A 23,638-nucleotide genomic window follows, 5' to 3' on the forward strand; every position below is an offset into this window, starting at 1 on the left:
CTGAGTAGGAGAAAGTGCCCTCCCAGATCCCCCTTTGGCCCACCCTCCAGCAAACAGGGAAACATTGTCATGTCAGTTTGGAGCAGTTCCCTTCTACGTGTCAAAAGAAACTTACTGTGATTAAAGTGCAATAAAAAGGAAAAGTTGGCTCTTTAGCCTGAGCATATAAATGTCTCAGGAATTCTGCCATGTCCTCCAGTATTATATCGCACACACACACACACACACACACACACACACACACACACACACACACACACACACACACAAACACACACACACACACACACACACACACACACACACATACACACCTCTACTGGGCATTAACTACGTACACAGGGCACATTTGGGGGATTAACTACATACATAATGTTGTTGTAGATGCATCTCTTGTGTCATTTCATTTAACTCTCCAAAACACCTCATGTGTCAGGTGTTTAATTGCTATGAGTCACGTAAGGATTTGACACTTGAGTTAGGAAACCGGCCCCTATCTATCCAGGTAATAAGATAAAAACCCAAAGCACTGAATTTCAAAGACCTTATTTTCCCCCGTGCTGTACTGCAGGGCTAACACAGGAGAGCACACACTTTCCAGACTCACTGTGTCTTCACCGCAGCACTAGGCAGCAGCTACTCAGAAACAGTTTGCCGAGGCTTGGACGTTCCTGGATGGATCTCCTCAGAGCCCTGTCTCTGTCCTTCTGACTTCAGCGATCCTGGGACTGTAGGGGCCACTGAAGGACTGCATTTAGGTCCGTGCTTCTGTAAACAACAGGTTCCTTAACAGAACCGTGTTGAGCACTACAGCAGTCCTAGGATCTGCCTCTGCTTCTTCTTCTTTTTTTTTTTTTTTATTGAGTTTATTGGTACATTAGGGATACAGTACAGTTACATTCATTGTTGGGATCATGTACCTCTGCATGGCAAGTCTTGATTCTCATTTTTTTCCCCTTACCTCTGCCCTCCCTTCACCCCCTCTCCCCTCCCCATCTACAAACACTTTATTTTCATCTTTTCATTCTCTCACATTTTTTTCTTTTCCCTTTTTGTTCTTCTTCTGTCATTTTCTGATGCCCTGGAAAAGACTCCATTGTCTGATGCAGGTAAAAGAATGTCTTGATCTTTTTTGTTGTACCGGGAATTGAACTCAGGACCTTGCACTTGAGAGGCAGGCGCGGTGCCACTGAGCTAAATCCCTGGCCCTGTCTTGATCTTTTGATTTTTAAAAAATACAAGGCTATAGTTTCTCTGGTGTGAGAAAATGAAAGTGTAAATAAGGACTGAAGGGTAAAATAGATAATGGGAAATAGTAGGAAAGGGGGAAAGAGAAATGGAAAGTGGGAGGAGGGGTAGGGGAAGGGAAAGAAGGGAACGGAATTAATATGAGAAAACGAAGACAATGGAAACAAAGTCTGTAAATATGAAGGGGCAGAGGGGTTGGAGGGAAGGCAGGGGAATGGAGAGAAAATAAGAACCAAGATGGATTATGTAAAGGTGCAAATTCCCAATGATGAATGTTATTACACTGTAAACCTAAAATGTGCCAATGAAATTAATAATATGATGAAAAGTACAAGGCTATCCATTTGTTCCACTCAAAAATAAATCATTCCATAGAGTTGGAGCATTTTGCATGAGAAGAAAAAGAATTAGTGTCATGTTTAGTTTTTTTTTTTTTTTCGGTTCTAAAACTTCAGAATTGGTTGTTTTTGTATGGAAGATGAGTTGAAGATAATAGTAAAGGCAATTATCTGGTCTTAAACATCATGATAATACTCCAAAATGATAAACTACCCTATAGATATTACATAGCTTTATCATAATTGCTGTTACTCTAAAAGTTGTAAATTTGGACAAAAAATAATTATGAAGATGATGATACTATTTTCTGGCTCCCCAAGGTGCTTCTCCATGATTTAAGACGTATCATCGGCTCCCACCCAGCCCTTACAATCTCATTTCTTATTCTCTATTACAATAGTACCTCTCCTTTCACCAACTTTGTGTTGTTGCTGATGGTAAGTACCCATTGTATACTCTGGCACTAGCCTTCCGTCAGAGGCATTCACTAATCTTAAGTGTTCCTCCCTCCAGTGCCCTACTCTTAGCCAAACTCTACTTTCTGTCAGGTCACACATCAAGTCCACTTGCCCATGTGCTGCCTTTCCCGGTTCATTGAAGCCCGTCTGCCTTCCATTTTAACGCCGCTTAACACTGGAACCAGCTCCCAAGCTCTCACTGATTGGTTAATGTTACACGTGTGTGCAGGGAAGAGAGCAAATAGATGTTTAGCAGGGAAACTTAGTCTGCGTATCCTTTTTCCTCCATCAGATAGATAGATGGTTGTTTCCACTGGCGCCCACTGCTTGTAAGTCAGACGCTGCTCTTTAGGCTCCCTCCAGTCTGGATCAGGGCACAGAGGGCGCGCCTTGCTTTGTGTTCCTAAGCGCAGAAATACTGGTACTTCTACTGATCTTCTATATCCATAATTCCCTTACTTGTCCCACAACGATAGTTCTGTTTTGTCCCATTCTTTCCTGCTGGATAAACACTAAAATTTAATCCAGGGGTGTGTTTCATTTAGAGAGTACAAAGTGCAAGAGGTAGGAGAAAGGAAAGAAAGAAATATGAGAAAAGGAAAAAATGGAAACAGAGTCTTTGTAAATAGGAGGGTGGAGGGGTGGAGGGGTTGAAGGAAAAGCAGGGTAATGGGGAAAAAATAAGAACTACGATATATCATATAAAGGTACAAATTCCCAATGATGAATGTGATCATAATATATATCTAAAATGTACCAATAAAATTAATGAATTTTTAAAAAGTACAAAGTGCCATCACTATTTTATTTCCTTGGCTGGATTAGCATATATTTACATAGTTGTTACCCAGTTTCATTGAGGCATACCTCTGTGTGAGAAAACCAATTAGTAAAGAAGAAATTTAAACACACCTAAGCCACTTAGTGTTGCAAAAAAGAGAGAGGAAAAAAAAAGCAACAGCTTTTCGGAAGATGGATTTGCATAATTCATGCCTTGCTTCCCACTGGTGGCAGGTGTGACCAAACATGAAAAAGGCAATTTAGCACTGAAATATAGATTTTGAAAATCATTTCTAATCAGCCATTTCACATCCTGCTGACAGGAAAGATGGCTCCGTTTAGATCGTTTCTAATTAAAAGAAGCACTGTGTACTTTTTATTCTTACTTCTTAGTAAAAACAAATAAACAAAAACATTGAGCTACTAAAAAAGTGAATCTTCTGATGACTTGAAAACAAGATTCCTGTTTTCCTTCCTCATCTAACCACAACTGAATGTGTAGGAGAGGTGAAGACATTCTTACCAGCAAAGGAATAAAGGAACGAAGTTCTCCAGCCCTCCCTACCCATTCATTCCGCTGTGCAATTAAGTCTCACAGTGAGGAAACCCACTGCCAGCCTACATACTTCCCACTGCATAGTCAGTCCCTCCAACGCTTTCCTCCACTGAGGTGGAAAGAGGCAAATAACCCTTTCTTCCCATATGGCCGGCCTTCAAGTCACCCCACATCCTACAGAAAATAGGAAAACAGAATCACTGCCTTCATGACAAATCACTAATGTCAGGACAAAGTTTCAAAAATTAATTCATTTGCTTGTTTGCTAATCCTCCACGTCAAAGTTGTCTCTGCTCCTATTCCTCACCTAAAAAACAGCCCAGGAATGTCAAGGAAGGTCCAGTGATTGCCAGTTAATGTCACAGTGCCTGGCACCTTCTGCATCTTCCGAAGTGAGCGGAAACTTTCCATGTACCTCCTACAAGCATGGTGTCACTCTACATATAGATTATCCAGCTGGTAGATTTATCCATGACCAACACGGATAGCAATAATAGCGAGGATGGCAATAATGATCAATGCTTACTGTGTGCTCTGCTGTTCTATGTGCTTCAATCTATTAACATTTTAACCTTCCAAACAGTCCCATAAATGTTCTACGAAGTAGGTACCACTATTATCCTGATTTTACAAATAAGGAAATGAAATCATCGCACACATACATCATTTTCCCCGGATGGGTTCCTTGTGGGCATGAGCCAGCGTTTGAACCCAGACAGACTGGCACTGGGGCTAAAACTCAGAACATGTAACTGTAACGCGTCAGCTTACAGAAAGCGAACAACTAGAATTTTTTAAAGTTTCTAAGGTATATATCGGCTTAGACTTTGTGGGCTCTTCACTATCAGGGAGCTGAGTAATAAAAATGCACCGCTCAGACATCTTTTCTAACATAATCTGCTGCAAATGGCTTATTACTTTTCTTAACCCTACCATCATCTTTCGACCACTGTGTTTTTTTATTGAACCTACGGGGTTCAACGTGGAAGAACAGATCAGAGCTGTAACCCTACGCGATCACAAGAGAAACACAAGCCTGTCCAGATCCTGAGGAGCGGGAGAAGTTGGATGTGTGGCCTTTTCTTCATATCTGAAATTTTACTTCTGATTCAACCTACAGAAGACAGACTGCTTTGTCTCCAGGGTATTAGAAGTCTATTTACAGGAAGTAACAAAGGCATAATGAGGATACAGTTTCCTCTGCTGCTTTGCGCAGGCTTGAGTGGACGACAAGAATGAAGAGAGCCAAAAGACTTCAGGATGACAGAGATGGCAAGAAGTGGAAGAAAATGACTCAGTACAAGTTTTCATCATCATCAAAACACTCGTTCCTCTAGCAGTAACCTTCATCATGCGTGCAGCCTCCTTTATCCTTAATTTCTTTGTAAAGCATTTTTTACTTACGGAAATAATTAATTCATCATTCTCTTTTCCCTTTTAAATGTTGAATAAACCAATGAAACCTGTAGAGTTCTCCAATGTCATTGTGGAAAAAGTCAATATTGCTTTTGGTGGAAAAAAGTCTTATTCATAAGTAAAGTACTGACAGAGATGAAAGGACACAAAAGAGCTTTATTTATGTTCTCTAAGTAAAAATTTTAAAATGATGGGGGAAATCATACAAAAGCTTCAAAACAAGCAGCCACATGTTTCTATGCTAGGTTACTACAAACCTTTACACAGAAGTGAAAAACATTGATATTTCCTCACGTGAGGAGCACTGTCTCCTAATTTCCTCAACATAGGTCCACTTGTCTTAAGTCTGTATATCACCAATTTCTCCATCAGCATGCTCCTGAGGGTGGAGGGACACTAACAATCTTTCAGATATTGTAGGATGTGTTCTAGTCCCATTTGCTGAAAACAAATCACTCTTCTAAGGGGTCATGTTTTATACGAACAATTCATGCAAAGGTGACCTTCTGTTCCTTGAGAAAGATCTTGTTTTAGTACAAAATGCTTTCCTCCAATTAGTTGAGCAAAACTGATACTTCAGAAAGATGACTGCAGCTTCACATGGTTTTCCCTATCCTGTGCTGGGAGTAAGAGAATCACAGTTTAGGAGTCCAACCTCATGGCAGCTAAGGGAACTCTTCAACATCATCTCTATTAACACTCAAGCATAAGAAGTTAAATAAGATGGAAGAACACACAAACAAAAGAAACCTCTTCACAAATGGCAAATAGATTTGTTTGAACTTAATTACTTCTGTTTTAGCATCTAAAAAGGGATGACAGTTAAGCGCTCCTTATCTTTCAGCTAAAACACTCAGAAATGTCAGTCAGTCTCATAAAAAAGGTCAATATAATCAACTAAGTGCCTTCACATTATTTTTATCCAGTTTCCTAAATTTCCTGGTCATATGCACAGGAAACATCCAGTGTGTAGTGTTTTTCTTAAAGAGTTTGAGAAGATACCAAATAGGAAAACACACTCATCTCCAGTCTCTGGCTCAATAAGTGTGTGTGTGTGTGTGTGTGTGTGTGTGTGTGCTGAAATGTTCATTTCTGACTATGAAGTGGACTGATCTTTCTTCTCCATTTCTAATTTGGCTCAGAGATCTCACTTTGACTAGACTGTTGTGCACTCTTCTCTAAAACAAATTGAGGAGCTTGGTTTGGGGAGTTGGAGTTCACAAAACTATTGACAGTTAATTACTGCTAAATAGTTCTGGGGGAAGACACCAACTTTTAAGAAGCTGATCACAAAATTTGCTACATTGCAAACAGAACAGTAATGTAAACTTATTACTGATAAGACAAACAATGAGACTGGTTGCATGAAAAATTGGGTCCCATTTCAAATGAGATAATATACACAAAGTTAAACAAAATACATAGGCACCTAGAAAGAGTACTGTACATATTAGCTTTTATGTAACATCAGTACCTTCTGAATACATTCTTCTCTTTGAAAATGTCTTAGCTTCATCTGCTTATTTCCCTTGACTATGATGCTCCAGGATCGATGACATAGTGTTTATAAAGTGTTTTGAATTCCCTGAAGTGTTATAATCAACCCAAGTATCATTTTATTTATGCAAACTGTGTCTACGCAGCGAGTCCTCTTAAACATCTAGGACTGGGAACTGCTGTCTCATAAGGCTTAATAAATTATTCCCTCCGGCTCTAAAAGCAAGTACTTTTTCAATGACAATGGGAGAGAAAGCAAAGGAATTGCTCTGTGGCATCTGTTGTGTAGTGCTCTCCTAATGGCGCAGCGTGATAAATGCATGAGGGTCCTTGGAGAGTTACAGCACACACTGAAGAGAGATTGGTAAAACTCCCAGTACCTCTGAAAAGGAAAGCGAAACAGGTCAGTGGCAGGAAGACCCCTTCCCCTGTGTACATTAATGACAACAACTACAGTGCTCATGGTAATCCTCGCTTCACACAGAAGGGCAACTTCCTAGGGTTTCTGATGAGAGACAAAATTAAACATGACATTGAGATGGAGAGGTGAGGAGGTGGTGTAGAGGAGAGAGGAGAAAAAAATACTACTGTACAATTCAGAACTAGGGAAAATGTACAAAACCTACTTGTGTGATCTTCCTGGACCCACTAAAGCCAAAACGGCAATTTTAAATTACACTGATGTTCTCTATGTGTTCCGTGTGACATATGTTTTCAGATATTTCATGACAGTGGGGGAATGAACGAAGATCAGTCAGATTAACTTTTAGAAGAAAATTAGCTAAAAGAAGCAGAATAAGATTGCACAACTAACCACCAGCCTCTAAACCCAGGCAGCTTTGGACTTTGTCTGGTTCCTCCCCATGCGTTGGCGACAGACTTTGACTTCAAAAGCAGAGCGCTTGGTGGGAAGGACTCGTTTACAGAGGCAGCAAAGTCCCAAAGTCCACAAGAAGATGTGGCTCTGCCAGTTACTTTTTATATGACTTCTTGTTTCCTGCCTACCAGTAATACTTACAAATATTTGAAGTGAGTAAAATAATATACATAAAACATGATAACTTCCGGGCTAAAATGCTACATGAACACCACCAACTATTATCATTTAATTCATCTAAATTATTGAAAAGGAAGTAAAGCTGCCATTTTCATGTATTTATTCATCTTACCTTTAAATAGAGAAATCCCTTGAGAAACCCCCTAAAGAAACGTCTATGATGAGCTACGCACACTCATACCTGTATTTTATAACCTTTTGTCTCATTATATTTGAAAAGGCTTTCACGGAATTCGCAGATCCAGTATTTTAATGTAGAAAGGTCAATACTTGCTTTGCCGTACTTGCCGGGGAAAACCATAGCACATAGACTCTTTGTTTACCTCCAAGTCATCATCAGGGATAGCTCTTCTCCACTTCACGTTCCACCTGATGTGTTCGTAGGCATTGACCACAACCTCGATTGCTTTGGGACAAGAATGGCAGGCCTGTATCACCTGCAGGAAAGCACATTTTCATCTATTCAGTGCACACATCTGATTCATGCATTTTGTTCACAGAAACAGTAAGAATTCATAGGCCATGGCCAGGTGGAGTAGCATGCACCTAGAGTCTTGGTAACTCAAGAGGCTAAGGTCCAGGAGTTTGAAAATAGCCTGAGTTAGGCCCTGGGGAATACTGAAGTGCTTTTTTATTTTTTATTTTTTGGTACATTTTAGGTATACAATACATTTACATTTATCACTGGGATCTTGCACCTTTGCATGATACATCTTGGTTCTTATTTTTCCCCATTCCCTAGCCCTCCCTTCACTCCCTCCTCTCTTCTCTATTTTCAAAGGATTTTTTTTTTTGGCTTTTCTCATATTTTTTCTTTTCTCTTCTTACCTCTCCTCTACTCCTCCCACTTCCCTACACCTTTAGACCTTTTCTTCCCATTGGCATACGAAAAGACTTTATGAACAAATCCTCAGTAGCACAGGAACTAGCACAAAGAATCAACAACTGGGATCTCATCTTTTTAAAAAGCTTTTTTTTGCACTGCAAGAGAAATCACAGGCAGAACTAAGAGACAACCTACATTGTGGGGAAAAAAATTTACCAGCTGTTCCTCAGACAAGGTCTACTACCTAAAATATATTAAGAACTCAAAAAAATCAGATCCCCCAAATATAAAGACCCAATTCAAAAATTGGCATCTGAAATGAAGTGCTTTTGAGAAGTCTCATGTCTATGAGTATTCAAACACAATGCCAGTCACCATGAAGGATGGGGAGTCTAATAAAATCAAAGTAACTAACTGCCTTCACCCAGAATTAGTGAAAGCAAAGTGATAACAAAGAAGGTAGGAACCTGAAAGATTTTTATCAGCAAATAAAACATGACGTGAAATTTAAATATTTCATTAGCATACTCTGTTCAATAGCTCTTCAGCTATTCAAAAAGAAAGAAGAGGGAAAAGAGGGAGGGAGAGAGGGAGGAGGAAGGAAGGAAGGAAGAAAGGAAGGAAGGAAGGAAGGAAGGAAGGAAGGAAGGAAGGAAGGAAGGAAGGAAAAGAAAGAAAGAAAGAAAGAGAGAGAGAGAAAGAGAAAGGAAGGAAAGTTGAATCGAGAGTTCCAGCATTTCCCACAGGAAACAAAAACTTTACATTTTAGATTTTAGACCAAACTGAATTGGACATGTAGCCACTTAACCAATTTTTAATGTAGCCATAAAGTTTGCACCTATCTGATCAATCCATCAAGTAGACTCATTAGATTATAAGTATAAAAATATATAAAAAATACTCTGAAAATAAAATACATTAGTTTCTGGAGAGAGGTTTATTATAACGAAGAGGGGCAAAAATACATACATAAAACAAGACCAATGGAGATAAATGGTCAGTATATATATTTACAGGTCAGATTATGTGGTTTTAAAAAATTGGAGCTACACAAATTCCAAGAACTATGTAGATTGGAGGTAGTCAGGAAAGGGTTTTTAGAGGAGCTGAGTGCAGCCTTCAGTCCTAGGTAGCACAAAGGTCTGTGGTAGACATGACGCCCACATTCACTTGCCTGGACGCACATGCGTTCCACATGCACAACACCAGCAAATGAGACAATTATCTTAAAAGAGAGCTGTGACATATAACAAAAATAGCTTTACTCTTTCTCTTTCTCCTGACCACAAAAGCACTTCCTAGAAATTTTATTTTCTATTCCTTACAGAGGCTGCAGTTGTTTTCTAGTTGTTTGGTAATATTAAAAAGTCGTCTACTCATTCTAGACACAAGAAAAATGTAATTTCAGTAATAAAAATGTCTGTGTTGACTGGATAATTGGAACAGCAAACTTTATTCCAAGTAACAAACTCTTCTTTTATATTCTGGATCTGCCTCAACCTGGAAGGCTCAAATGGAAAGCAAATGTTGCAAATGAGGTATAACACGTAGTACAGGTTTGGTCTTTGTTTGTGGGATTCTGGTACAGAGCTCTTGAAACCGTCATGATTTTCAGCATACAAGGAGAATCTCTGGCTATTCATAGGAAGCCTCTTTCAACCAGAAAACCAAACCTTAATAAAGGAATTTTCAACACGCATGCACATGCACACACACACACACACACACACACACACACACACACACACTCACACCTACCACTGTTGGATAGACTTATGGTTCTTTTATGTTTGCCTGTTTCTCAGTTATGTATTTTTTATAAGAAACCAATATATCAATAAGTAAATCACTTTCCTGAATTCTAGGAATCATTCTAACAAATAATCAGACCCAACTGAGGACATTGTGGGGAACCTAGTGTGCTGCTGGCCTAACAGAAACAAACATGACCTGGACAAATCTGTTGGCATCTAGCATCTACAGTAGGGCAGCATGGTGGGACTGAGTCCATAACCTGTGTACTCTGACACCAACTGTCTGTCACAAAGTGTAGAATCTGACACCAATGGCGGGTAGGAGGTGCCAAAATCAAATGGAATTGTTGGACATTCAGTTTCAAAGCATGGAAGAATTGGTGAATATGAGAAAGACATCTCAGTGGGCTTCTCTATTCCCTACCATCTTTTCTCTGCCTCCACCCACCCCAGACTGCTCTGGGTTTTGATGAGGTAGAAGAAGAAAAAGGAAGCAAAAGTTCTGGTTATTCCCAACATGACCTCACATGGATGCCTTCTATAGCAGTCTCTTCCTGTTACAGGAGATGTTGTGATATCCACAGAAACTCCCCCAATTTAGAATCCCCCCTCTCTTGACAAGGACAGTGCTTTTCTTCAGATTGATCCCTCAAAACCAACCCTCACCCTTCACAGAAACTTTCGAGTCCACCAGAGTTCTTCTTCCACCTTCTGCCAAGATGACTTTATCACTGGAAGTCCATTTTCATTTAAAATAGATCCTGGGGCTGGGGATTTAGCTCAGTGGTGCTGCCACCTGCCTTGCAAGTGGAAGGTCCCAAGTTCGATCTCCGGTACAAAAAAATAAACAATAAATAAATAAATAAATAAATAAAATAGATCCTAGCTGGCTCTCCGGTGTGGCCAAGAAATGACCCATTGGGAATGGCCCAATATCAATGATAACATTCCTATTTTGTCACCTTTCTCTCCTTTGCCACCAGAGAAGCAGCTCCAGCCACAGTCTTGCTTCTTTAAATTTTGTCACTATGAATTACATATCAGGCCTTTCTTTGTCCTTGAAGTCAAACAGCAAAAGTGAAGCTCTCTGAAGGGTCCTCTTAAAGTGTTTCTCACCCTCCCCCATTAGAAGGATGCAGTGCTTCTGCACCTTGATGATTTTCTGGAAAAAAAAAAGTCCTTCCTGATTTCCAATCTGACTTAACCTCAACCTATTGTTGCTGAGCAAATAATCTCAAAACGTTTTTTTCCCAGTTTCTTTACCAGTTTGTCACCAGTGGTCTGGCTTTATATTTTTCAATGAAATTAGGGTAGTAAGTCCTTAATGACTAGGATTCTCAAGCAAACCTGCTTCAGAAAGTTTGTCATTTCAATACTGATCTGTGTGTGTGTGTGTGTGTGTGTGTGTGTGTGCTCGCTCGCCTGAATGCGTAAACTGATAGTGAAGAGCTCATACCAAAGAAAGGGGCTTTGTTAGGAAAGAGCCAAAGGTATGAACAGGTAAGATGTAGCCATCTGACAGTGTACCTGGATGGCCAGTGTAAAAACCTTGGCACTCACTTGATGGGCAGTTGGAGGTTGTTAACCGTTCTTTTCCCAGAGGGATTACAGCCCATCTACTCACTCCACTGGGAAACGATTGTTAAGCATTGGTTGGTACTAGGACAGTAATGATGAGCAGTTTATGACCTGTTTTTTTGTCTGGAAGGAGTTCACAACTTCACTGAAAAGACATAGATATTTCAAAAAGTTAGAGAGCAATGTAAGTCAGTAAACAATGAAAGGCTAATTTAAAGATTATCTGGTCACCCTGGACACTGTGAGCTAAAACTCAAGGGAAAAAGCCAAAATATCAAAGGCAGACATCAGTGAGAGACCAAAAGGGGAAGGTCCCAACAGCTTCTCCTTAGTTCCAGGAATAAACTGAAGGAAGAATAGGTAGGGCTTGTAAAGAAAGAGAAACTTGTCAGGCATAGTGATGCACGCCTGTAATCCCAGCACTGAGGAGGCTGAGGCAGGAGGATCGCTGTGAGTTCGAGATCAGCCTGGGCTACATAGTGAGTTCCAGGTCAGTCTCAACTACATAGTGAGACCCTGTTCAAAAAAACCAAAAAAAAGAAAAAAAAAAAGAAAGAAAAAAGAAAGAGAAATTTGAGTCATGTATAGGAAAATGGATGCACATTGAGACCATAATCCAGATGTACTCAGCTACCTCATCTTTGACAAAGGAGCTGACAGTCTCCACTGGAGGAAAGATAGCCTCTTTTAGTAAATGGTGTTGGAAAAACTATTTCAACCTGCCAAAGATTAAAACTAGACCCTTATCTTTCACCGTGCACTAAAGCAAAATCCAAGTGGATTAAAGATCTAAATATTAAAACAGAAACACTAAACTTGCTGGAAGATAAGTTAGGCAGAACTCTAGAAGACACTGGCATAGGAAAAGATTTTATGAACAAATCCTCATTAGGGCTGGGGATTTAGCTCAGCGATTCGGTGGCCTGCCTTGCAAGCACAAGGACCCAAGTTTGATCCCTGGTACCAAAACAAAAACAAAAACAAACAAAAAAATCCTCAGTAGCACGGGAACTAGCAGAAAGAATCAACAACTGGGATCTCATATTATTAAAAAGCTTCTGCGCTGCAAAAGAAACCATCAACAGAACTAAGAGACAACCTACAATGTGGAAAAAATTTTTACCAGCTGCTCCTCAGACAAAGGACTACTATCTAGAATATATAAAGGACTCAAAACAATCAGCCCCCCTAAATATAAAGATCCAATTCAAAAATGGGCATCTGAAATGAACAGACATTTCTCAGACAAAGAAGTAAAAGCAGCAAGAAAATATATGAAAAAATGTTCTACATCACTGGTCATTCAAGAGATGCAGATGAAAACAACACTAAGATTCCACCTCACCCCACAAAGAATGGCTGCTATCAAGAAATCAACCAATAACAAATGTTGGCGGGGTTGTGAGGAGAAAGGAACCCTTCTCCATTGTTGGTGAGAGTGCAGACTGGTGCAACCACTATGGAAATCAATATGGAGATACCTCAAAGAGTTTGGACTAGAGGTTCCATTTGACCCAGCCATCCCTCTGCTGGGTATCTTTCCAAAAGAATTAAAGGAATCATACCACAGTGATATATGCACACCCATGTTTATAGCAGCACAGTCTGCAATAGCTAAAACTTGGAAACAGCCCATTTGCCCATCAGTTGGAGAATGGATAAAGAAGATGTGCTTTTTCTATAAAATGGAGTACTACTCAGCCATAAAGAGTGAGAAATTAGAGTCATTCATAGGAAAATGGATGCATATTGAGGCTATACTCTCAAGTGAAATAAATATGACACACGTGTAAATACTGAATAGTTTCTCTACTGTGAAAGCTATAATAGTACATAAGATCCTAATGAGATAATTGACAATGTGAAATAGGAAGGTAAGGGCTAAAGGTGTAGAGAAAATGGGAAGGGTAGGGGAACGGTAATAAGGGAAAAGAAAAAAATATGAGAAAATGAAAAAATTGAAATAAAGTGTTTGTAAATGGGGAGGGGAGGAAGGGGTGAAGGGAGGGCAGGGACAAGGGTTAAAAATGAGAACCAAGACCTGTCATGTAAAGGTACAAGATCCGAATAATGAATGTAATTGTACTGTATAGCTAAAATGTACCAATAAACTCAATGAAAGAAAATAAAATTTTTAAAATATACACTGAGATTCCCATAAATAAATAAAAAGACTAGCTTTCAAAAATAAACAATGTAGTATTATGTTACGAATAGATTTAGATTGAAAATGGGATCTTAAAAAGACTGAGTAGTTCTCCTAGAGAAAAACCTCACAAATACAAAGCAGAGAAATGTAGAAAAAGCATCTTCATGGTGCAGGCTGAAGCTCGCTAGAGTAGATATGCCATTGGGGTACAAGGAACAGGCATATACACTAATGAATGGGATCTGGAAACAAGATTGTTTTCGATCAGATGCTCATATACAGTTCTACCGTTCAGTAGCGAGTTTCTTAGAGTTTGCTTAAATTAACCTAAACAACATCAGTTTCACTTTGTAGTGATGCATATCTCAAGAATATATCTATCGGATACCTGTGGGAATTACAGTGCACCCTTCAATCTCTATTGTGAATTTTCCTTTAGAAACCTTAACCAGTGGTATAGAGAATTTGGAGTTAAAACTTTTTTTAAAAGGAAAAACAAGAAAAAAAAGAAAGAATAGGTGGAGGAACACACAAACGCAGGGGTAGACAGAAAATGAGCAGGAGAATATTTTATCTGTGATGTTTGTTTTAGGCAAAATGAACATGATAGATGGCTCTGATGAGAAGCCGAGAGGGAAGTGCTTTGTGCACCTTTGAAGTCTGTGCCAGGTTATCCCAGCACCTGTAATCCCAGCACTCCGGGAGGCTGAGGCAGGACCATTTTAAGTTTAAGTCCAGCCTGGGCAACACACACACACACACACACACACACACACACACACACACACTGTTGGATATCAGAGCATAAAATGTAAAAACACAAACTGTTTATATTGCATAGGGAGGTTGAAATCATAGTAATAGAAAGTCCAGAAAGGAACAAACTCTAATGGCTAGGGCTATGAGGCCCCAGTCACATTCACACTCAAAGGATAGAAATGGAACAGGCAGAGGACTAGCTCCAGAAATCCTCATAGGTAGGAGAGAGAGACAGAAGAGGGAAGAAAATAGCAGCTATCCTTGTCGAAGGTTTTACTACATATGAAGGACCATGCGAATCTTTGTATGCTTTAGCTTGGTTAATCTTCAAGCAACTCCATGAGGTTGGTCCTATAATCATTCCCACTTCACAGATTTAATACCACAGGCTGAGAAAAATGGAAGCTCCAGGCATTCATCTAGTAAATGGTAGAATGCAGATTCAAAAACTGGTGTCCCTCAGGCCCAAGTCAAAAGACAACAAGTCATGTTAGAGTGAAAGACCCCACATGAAAGGACTGTTGAGAGCTGGTTATCACTGCAGGCATGAGAACCAGAAAGATGAAAACATTAAATATTACCACCTTGATTCAAAGGCCGGGTTACAAATGAAGAAACAGGTAAGGACCAGGTCATGAGGGGTAAATCCTGGATGGATGGACACTTGCACTTAGGGCTAACCCATCCTCATCTTTAAGACCTTAGTGTCACAGCATGCAGAGTTTTAGGGCCCAATAATAACTTTCTCTTTTGACTTAAAAAGCTGGGAATGGTAATGCACATTGGTAACCCCAGCACTGGGGAGGCTGAAGCAAGAGGATCACTGCGAGTTTGAGCCAGAGCCTGGGCTACAGAGTGAGTTCAAGGTCAGCGGGAACTCCATAGTGGAACCCGGTCTGTAAAAACAAACAAACAAATAAGCAAAGAAGGAAATAAATAAACCCATTAAAAATGAAATGAACATGACAAACCCTGTAGAACAGAATGTCATCTTTATTACCGATGACACTGATAACAAATGTTGAATTATAGGGCCACACAGAGCTTTTAACACTGTACCCTCAAATCAATTCTGCACCTCCAAACTGCAGGCCTTTCCTCGAAGAGAGTGCATCCTTGGTGGTGGGCCACACGGAGCAAATACCTCCGGCACTCGTTTAGAAGTCCTGCAAAGTCCAGCAAGCAAACAGTTTCTTTTCCCACCTATCCGATACGTTAAGTAAAGTGAGAGATTGTAGACGGCCGCTGGCTGGGGGCTATTATATCAGAATTTTCCTTATGAAAACGTGGGACAAAGGAAATGACACTTTTCCAAAAAATGCATCAAAGCCCAGCAAGGCCATCTCCAACAGAATCGCCCCAAAAAGTTTTAATCTTTTCTACATCTCCTCCCAATCTCACCTCAGTAGCTTGAAACTCGCCACGATGGGAGCGTTTACATCACAGAAACGAGCACACTATACTGCACAGACTACTTTTAAATTTAATCTGCATTATAGACAGGTTCTCCACGTTTAATTTCTTAACTCTAGGTATCAAAAAAACAATGTCAAGGTCTGTTTGGTATGGTAGAGAATTTCCACCAGGCAAAAATAATAGATACAAATAAGAAGATCGTAGATATGTAGAGTAAGCCAACTAGAAAATGTAGAGAAAAAGAATTGGGAATTAATATGTTTTTTATCACTTATTCTCCTTGTTTTTAGCACTTTGCTGTCTGTTTGCATGACTTACTTGTGAATAATAGTTTCATTTAACACTCTGCTATTGAAACTCCTGACGTTTCACATTAGGTCTTAAGCCATTACAGGCAAAACATATATACTGAAGTTTCCAATTGGCAAAGGGGTCAGATACATTTTCCCTAACAGCCAAGTCCTAATGAGCACATAAACACTTAGAGGATCCAAGCACATGCATATTCTGGGCATAGTACACCAAGTCAGACTGCTGACCATGACTTTTTCAGCTAGGTCTAAGCAAAGAACAATCCTATCTCACCAGCTCATAACAGGCTAAGAAGGCAGCTGGAGCCAATCACCCATTGCTATGGGGATCTCTGAAAAGCCAGCATTTCTGAACCTACAGGATGACTTCTGTCTGCATTCACAGCTGTGCAGTTGGTAGGTAATTTTCTGATACCTTCATCTTGGATCATTGAGGCAAATGGGTTGCTCTTTTCTTTGTACCTACAACACGCATGGCGCATATATGAATTTGATGCAAAAAAATACACCTGAAGATGCTGAAATGTTTTGAATACTGGTTATAAACATTCTCTCACAATATGAGAGAATGTTAGAACTGCAGAGGACCCCAGAGATCGCTCACAATTTCTAATTTGGAGATGAGGAAATTGAAATGTAGGTTTGTTTATGTTTCAAAAGAATCCTCTTATGACTGCAAAGACTTTGCTAAGAGTCAATATGAAAAGAGCATCCACCCTATAAAGACTTCCAGACATATCCTTTGTAAAAGACTGACCATGGCGAGAAAGTTTGGTAATCAAATAACCAATTTAAAATGAAGACAAAGTGCAGTTACCAGTACGGAAGTGATTGTGGAAATTAGTCCAAGCACCATATCAAGGATATTCTTATTCTGGAAATTTTGGAAACCAAAAGGCATGGAGAAAATCTATTAAAAAATTTGGCCAATGGCTTAACTGTCACTCACAAAACTGACTTCTATGTTCTACCTCAAATTCCAGGCTGTTCTGGCTCTTCCTGGGCCCTACTGGCTTCCTGGGAGCCTCTCCCAATGAGGTGATTTGTTCCTGGGTATTTCTTTTTTCCCCTCCTTGGGAGCATAGTGAAGACAGAAAAACAGAGACAGAGTGGATGCAGCTACAAGATAGTGTTGTTTTACACTGCATTACCTACTGCTCAGCTGAGTCATCAGACTTAGTAAATAATCATAGTGCAGACTGCCCAGTTAAATTTGAATTTCAAGTAGAAAACAATATTTTGTTAAGTACCTATGTCCCAAATATTGCTTGAGACAAATTTGTACTAAAATTCACTTCTTGTTTGTCTGAAATCCACATTTAACTTACTGCCCTGTGTTTGATCCGGTGATCCTCTTCTCAGCTCCTATTCAAACACAGTTCAAACTTAGTGGTGGGTACAGGAATGCAATGCATTCATATTTTAGGAGCCCAAATTCACACGTGGGCTTCCTTTTGTACCTGAAAACCTCCTGTATGTGGCTCGTGGACCTCTTCTCACCTTGCATTAGGGTTTTTAAAAAAAATGAGTGATTCCAAATCTTAACTTTCTGCAGATTTGAGATGCATGAAGTCCAGCATTTTCCCTGCTGTCATTAGTCTTTGCTGACACTCTGACCAGTAAGTTTTCTGTTGGCAGAAGACTCTGTTCTTGGAGCACGAGCACGAAAGGCTCCTTTTAGTCTGACAGCTTCCCGACTCTCCTCATTGGCCCTTTGGGCCCCTCCCAGAACTACTTCAGCTGGACACACCTGCCTAGGCCTCAGCACTTATTCCGCCAGGCAATTGTAGTAAAAGAAGACCCTTGAAATATAGAGCAAACATGAGATCATCACTCTAACCTGACTCCCGGGACAATGGGACTCTGCACACTCCGGAAGGAGAAGCCACTGCTTCATCTTTGCCGTTGCCAGCCTGGGGAATAGAAAATGCCCAGGTAGCTTATTCTGCAAGCCTCTGATATCATCTTTATTCTCTCATCGTAGAAAAGTAATTGGGGAGGAGGGGTTCTTTCTACAGCGGGACAGAGTTTTAGATACCTGCCCTCATCATCTGGCCCTTAAAAGTACAGATAAATACAGCACCTATTACAAAGGAGACTCAAAATGTCTCTGCAACTCTTTAATCCATATGTCACCTGCGAGCCACTTCGGTAGAGAAATTCTAAAGCTACTGCCACTCTTACAGATCGATCTATCTGTTGCAGAAATACACTTGATAATCAAAGAGAAATGTTTTTATCCTTGGCTTCATACTAGCATTGTGCAATGGGCAACAATCCTTATCTCTCCAAACTTTTGTGTTACCTTTCCCTTCCCTAGAAAAATCCCTTTTGCCCTACAAAAAAATCTTGCCCTACAAAATTAATCTTGGATCCCTGGGGTATCACTTCCTTCTGAATTATACTTGGAGGAAAAAAATCAAATGTCCTTTTGTACCTTGGAAAGCAACTGCAGCCCCTATAATTCTTTTTCCCTCACTTATATAATTTATACATTGGCTTTCAGTGAAATAACATCCCCTACAAATTTGCTTTGTATTTGGAAGACAGCATCTTCAGCTCTGACCCTGCTCCTTATACATAAGGAAGCTGAGTTCCCCATCCATGAGAGAATAAATCACTTTATCTTCTGGATAAATGAGTCAGCCATTTGTGTGTGGTAAAGATGACTTTTCCTTTGGAAAGCCAGCTGCGGAGTAGTTGTTCTAAATCACTTTCCAGCGTCTGCATAGCAAATTGAATAGATTTTTCTTTAGTTTTCCTCGGGAAGGGGGGTCAGCTCTCTTCCACATTCTGTTGGGTAGCAACAAAAAATGTTTACCACAGCAGTCAGCTTCCAGCACCCAACCCTATCTTAAATGTCTTTAGCATACGGCCAAACCAGGGGAACTTGGAGGGCCACACAGAACCGAATGGGAAAACCCTAAACAAAAGTCAGGCTACAGTGCTCCTTGAGTGAGGTAACCGTGTGCTCATCTTACAGGCTGGTGGAGCCATCAAGTAGGGCTGGCGGGGAGACTCCTGCACTGACCATAGCACATCTTCCAAGGAAGACCGAAACCAGGACAGTGTGTACGATCACCACCCCAGGACCGATTGCTCTCGCATCGCATTCACTCACCGTTCATACACTCTGGAAAAGTTCGTATTATCATCTGCGCTGTTCACAGGAGGAAGGCGGAGAGTGTGTGATTCAGGGAATTGTTAAAAAAAAATCATACAGGGAGAAAGTGACCAAAGGAGAATTCATGTCTGTGGCCACTAAGCCTCTGCTCTTCATTTGCCTTGCTCTTATCTCTCAGGGAACAATCGTCTTAAAAAGACCTGGGACCTCCCGCACAACCGCAAGACTTCTCGCTGGAAGACAGAAACCGGGTTCAATGCCCATTCTCACTGATGTGACTCTTACAGGGGCACAAGGAGAGAGTCTTCAAGTTATGCTTACAGGAACTCATTTCACCCGGTCTAGGTGCTATGAGTTTCACAATGTGTTCAACATTTGGTCCCTACGCCGAAGTGCAGGGATACACCGTCCTTGTTAAGATGGCCTGCATTAGTCAGACAGGCTCTGAAGCAAGGATCCTACTGACAACAGATAAGTACTGATCACAACAGTGATAGCCATCATTTGTTTAATGGTTCCCAGGCACCAAGCACCATCCTAAATACTTCTCAAATATTACCTCATTTGATTCTCAAAACAACTCTGTCAGAAGATGACCATTATTCGTGGATAAAGTGATAGAGTATGTCTTTTTGATCCCTGCCTGCCCTCTGTCTGTCTTCATCCTTTCTTCTGGAAGGAAGGCAGCCAAAGGCACACGCAATTATGCTTTTGAATGAGCTCTCTTGAAGAGATAGATGCTAACATCTAGAGGTTCCACTTGAAGAATGTGCAGAGTCTCAAGAGATGTGCGCAGGAAAAGAGGTAGAAGTAGACCAAAGGAAGAGTGTTTATAGATATAGTGTTATGATCAAGGTAAGCAACTAGGGACACTCTCCAAGGTCAGAACGTGATCTAAGAGAAAGAGTAAAGAAATGTCTGGCACCTTCCTTTGGGCTCTGCAATGGTGTGTAGGATCAGCTTCTCTCTGGTGCTAGACTGAGTCTGCCTACACCCATTTCAAAGGAAAAGAAACTGAGGGCTAAAGCTGTAGGGGAAGTGGGAAGGGGAGGAGAAAGGAAATAAGGGACAAGAAAAAAATGGGAGAAAAGGAAAAATGGAAGCAAAGTCTTTCTAAATAGGACAGGGTGGAAGGAGTGAAGTGAGGGCAGGGAAAAAGTGTAAAAAATTAAAAATAAAAAATAAAAAAGGAAAAGAAACTAAGGTTCAGTGAGGGAAAGTCGTATAGTCAATCACCCTCTTATAACCCTACAGAAACAGACTTGACCCAAAGGCTCTCCTTCTTCATCCTGATATGAATAGCATGGCTAAGCTTCAGTACAAAGCAGAGATTACAAATTAAAAGCAGAAACAATTTCATATTGACCCCTCTGGGTGGTAGAGTCACATTGGAAGTCGTGAACATTGGCTCTTTTATCCAAGTCCAATAAGTTAGTGTATGGCTCAGAAACTGGGCACAACCTAAGCAATAGACACTCGTAGCTAAAACTATAGGTCACTCTACTTTTAATCAGTTGTTGATTCTTTTATAGGTTTTCATGATTTGATCTTATTTCTAAGGCTACAGTATGTGAAATGGCTCTGAAATGAAAATATGCCTTGAGTCTAAAAGCATTTAAAAATTCAAAATTGAAAGGAAGGTAAAAATTTATAGCTGAGGTGAAATAGGATGCTTCAACAGTTGATTTTGCAGAATTTTATTTCAGGCTATGTCTTAGTCACTTTTCTCTTGCTGAGACAAAATACCTGATACCCAAAGTTAAACAGGAAAAGATTTATTTAGCTCACAGTTTATAGAGGTTTCAGTCCACAATTGGCTGGTTCCAATGCAGGCAGACAGGATGCATCACAAAGGGCAAAACAGTCCATGGCAGGCAGAAGATAGCAAAGCAAGCAAGTAAGGGAGGACCACAGCTCTTTCTATCCCTTTTATCTTATCCAAGCTACTTAGGATGTGTAGCACTCCTTCATCCTAGCATTGTACCCTGAATCAGTCCCAGCAACATATACGCTAGATCCAGCCACCTCTGAAAAAGCCCCACCTAGGATCTTGAGGCTTTGGGGAAACATCTAGACACAGCTGTAAGAGGCCATAAATACTGAGCCATTTCCTTTGAAATTACAGGGCAAACATAGAAGCTAAACATCTGCATTGCTATTAGTCTTTCAAACATGTTTAATAAGATTCAGAGGCAAATATAATTAATAGCTAAAATTTAGAAATATAAAATTTGGTTTGGAATGACAAAGATGCCCTGGGTACAAACTGGTAGGTTAAAAATTTAGTTGGATACATATGAGCTATGCTAGGTGATGAACTAGAACTATGAGATTGGCACAGATAAAAATTTTAAGTGAAAGATATTTTGAAAGCTAAGGAAAAGAGTGCAATAGAACCAGCCTTTACAGAGAGTCACAAATAGGACAAGGGTAGTACTTACCCCTAGAACCTTGAGAATTAAACAAAATTATTTCTTCAGGTCTCTTTTTGCCTCATGATTCTTCAGATTTAATTATATTTTATGGGTAACATGTCATCAGAAAACTCCAGAGTCAAACAGATTTTAGTCTGAATTGGGCACATGAGCATTTGAAATTGTCTATAAGAAGTTTAGAACATTCCAGAACATTCTGAGCTTTACAAGAGAAAAACTTCATGTTCCATTAAAACAATGACTACCAAAAGAAAATTCCTTACTGATTACAGGAATTGCTAAAACTACCGTATCATCATCTAAATGTTCTCTGGGATGTCCATCTGGAGTTTGCCCTGAGCTCACTACTCTTCAATTCTTTAGCATCAGTTTTTCCTGTCAGCTTCCCACTGCAGGCATTCAAATGAGTCCTTGAGATTTATCAAGGTAGAAGATAAACATAGCTGGACCTCAGTAAAACGACTGCTAATGTGTGTTTTGTGGTCCCCACTTTAATTAGCTGGTCTATTCTTCAAACTACACACTCTGCTTGTTGTATATTAAATTTTTTAAATGGGGGCAGTTCTTGGTAAAGGATCTGATTTGTTTATTTTAAGATAAATGCATTTTGGCATTATTATTGTTTTGAGGAACAATAGTTACTATTACTAACCAACAGCAAAACCCTCTGTTTTCCACGTTCCTATCATATCTTCCATTTCTCTGCCTTATCATTTACCACAGTGTATCAAAACGATCTCTGTGTTTCTGTCTCCCGCTAGATTCTAAACTGCCTGAGGGTAAGGTACCACTTCTTGGCTATATCATTATCGTTATCTTTTGGTCTCTGCCAGATCGTTCGACATTATCAACCAGCACTGTTCAGAAGAGAAGCTGCAAAGTGAGACAAGAATAAATACCGGCACCAAATTATCCAAAGTTAAATCCTAGCAGCATACCTGTGGGAGCTCAAGCTAGCGCCATGGTGCAGCGTCCTGCTCTGTGGAACAGGGATAATAATGCGTAGCTTGCACGGCTGTCATAGCCAGTGGAAGGTGGAGCAGAGACCAGAGGTGCCTGGTCCAAGTGCCAAGCCTCAATCGAGCTCAAGGCACGTGGAGACTTAGGACCAAGCCACCGCTAGAGTCTCCGCTACCCCGTGGAGAAGGCACAGGCACAAGCTCACCTTATGGAACTGTGGAGGGTAGATCCGGGCCGCCCCGTGGTTCAGCAGCAGCTGGTAGCAGACCTCGGGCTGGGCCGCAGGTCTCACGGAGGTGACTTTCAGCACATACTGTATGGCAGCGCAGCCGTTGATATCCATGAGGTTGGCCTCGGCGCCCGCCTCCAGCATCATGTGCATGAGCACGTGGTCACAGTTCCAGGCTGCCTTGTGCAGGGGGGACTTAAAGTCATCGTCGCGGGCATTGACCTCGGCCTTGTGGTCCAGCAGCATGCGGCAGATGAGGTGATGCTCCGGGCTGTACCCCTGCTCTTTAAAGCGGAGTGCCCAGTAGGTGGCAATGGCCAGTGGCGTCTCCATGTGGGCATTCACGCTGTCCACGACGGCCCCGTGCTCCACGTAGAAGGCCACCAGCTCCGAGAGCCCGAAGTGGGCAGCCGTGTGCAAGGGCGTCTCCTCGTCCTGGTTGTTGGTCTTCATGTTCACGTTCGCCCCTACAAAGGGAAATTGAGGCAGACACTTACTTTTGGTTCTTCCCAAGACCCGTAACACAGGACTTTCCGCGTTGACTCTTTTAACCTCTGACTGCCAGACACACTCATTTTCACCTCCTCTCCCCAGTCCCACTTAGGGGGCCAGGTAGAAGTCGCTCCTTTAAAACAACAGCGCCAGGGCCGGGGATTTAGCTCAGTGGCTCAGTGGCCTGCCTTGCAAGTGCAAGGACCGGAGTTCAATCCCCGGTACCAAAAAAAAAAAAAAAAAAAAAAAAAAAA

The 23,638-nt window shown here is 40.8% G+C and overlaps 1 protein-coding gene across 2 annotated transcripts in view; it reads right to left on the reverse strand.

Annotated features, from left to right (window-relative positions):
• Window positions 1-5,348: 5,348 nt before the first annotated feature.
• Asb4 (ankyrin repeat and SOCS box containing 4) overlaps window positions 5,349-23,638 on the reverse strand; it is a 60,764-nt gene continuing 42,474 nt past the window's right edge. The window contains exons 3-5 of one of the 2 annotated variants that reach the window (XM_033758335.1): window positions 22,869-23,359; window positions 7,675-7,788; window positions 5,349-5,417 (exon numbers count right to left, since the gene is read on the reverse strand). In XM_033758335.1, the coding sequence (XP_033614226.1) occupies window positions 5,394-5,417; window positions 7,675-7,788; window positions 22,869-23,359 (629 nt within the window). In that variant the 3' untranslated portion in view covers window positions 5,349-5,393. Of the gene's footprint in view, window positions 6,677-7,674; window positions 7,789-22,868; window positions 23,360-23,638 lie in introns of both variants that reach the window. The other variant, XM_019204414.2, reaches the window with a different exon arrangement.

The sequence above is a fragment of the Fukomys damarensis genome, unplaced genomic scaffold, assembly GCF_012274545.1.
Source record: "Fukomys damarensis isolate Sample0158 unplaced genomic scaffold, DMR_v1.0_HiC HiC_scaffold_4, whole genome shotgun sequence".
In the NCBI taxonomy this organism is placed as follows: Eukaryota; Metazoa; Chordata; class Mammalia; order Rodentia; family Bathyergidae; genus Fukomys; species Fukomys damarensis.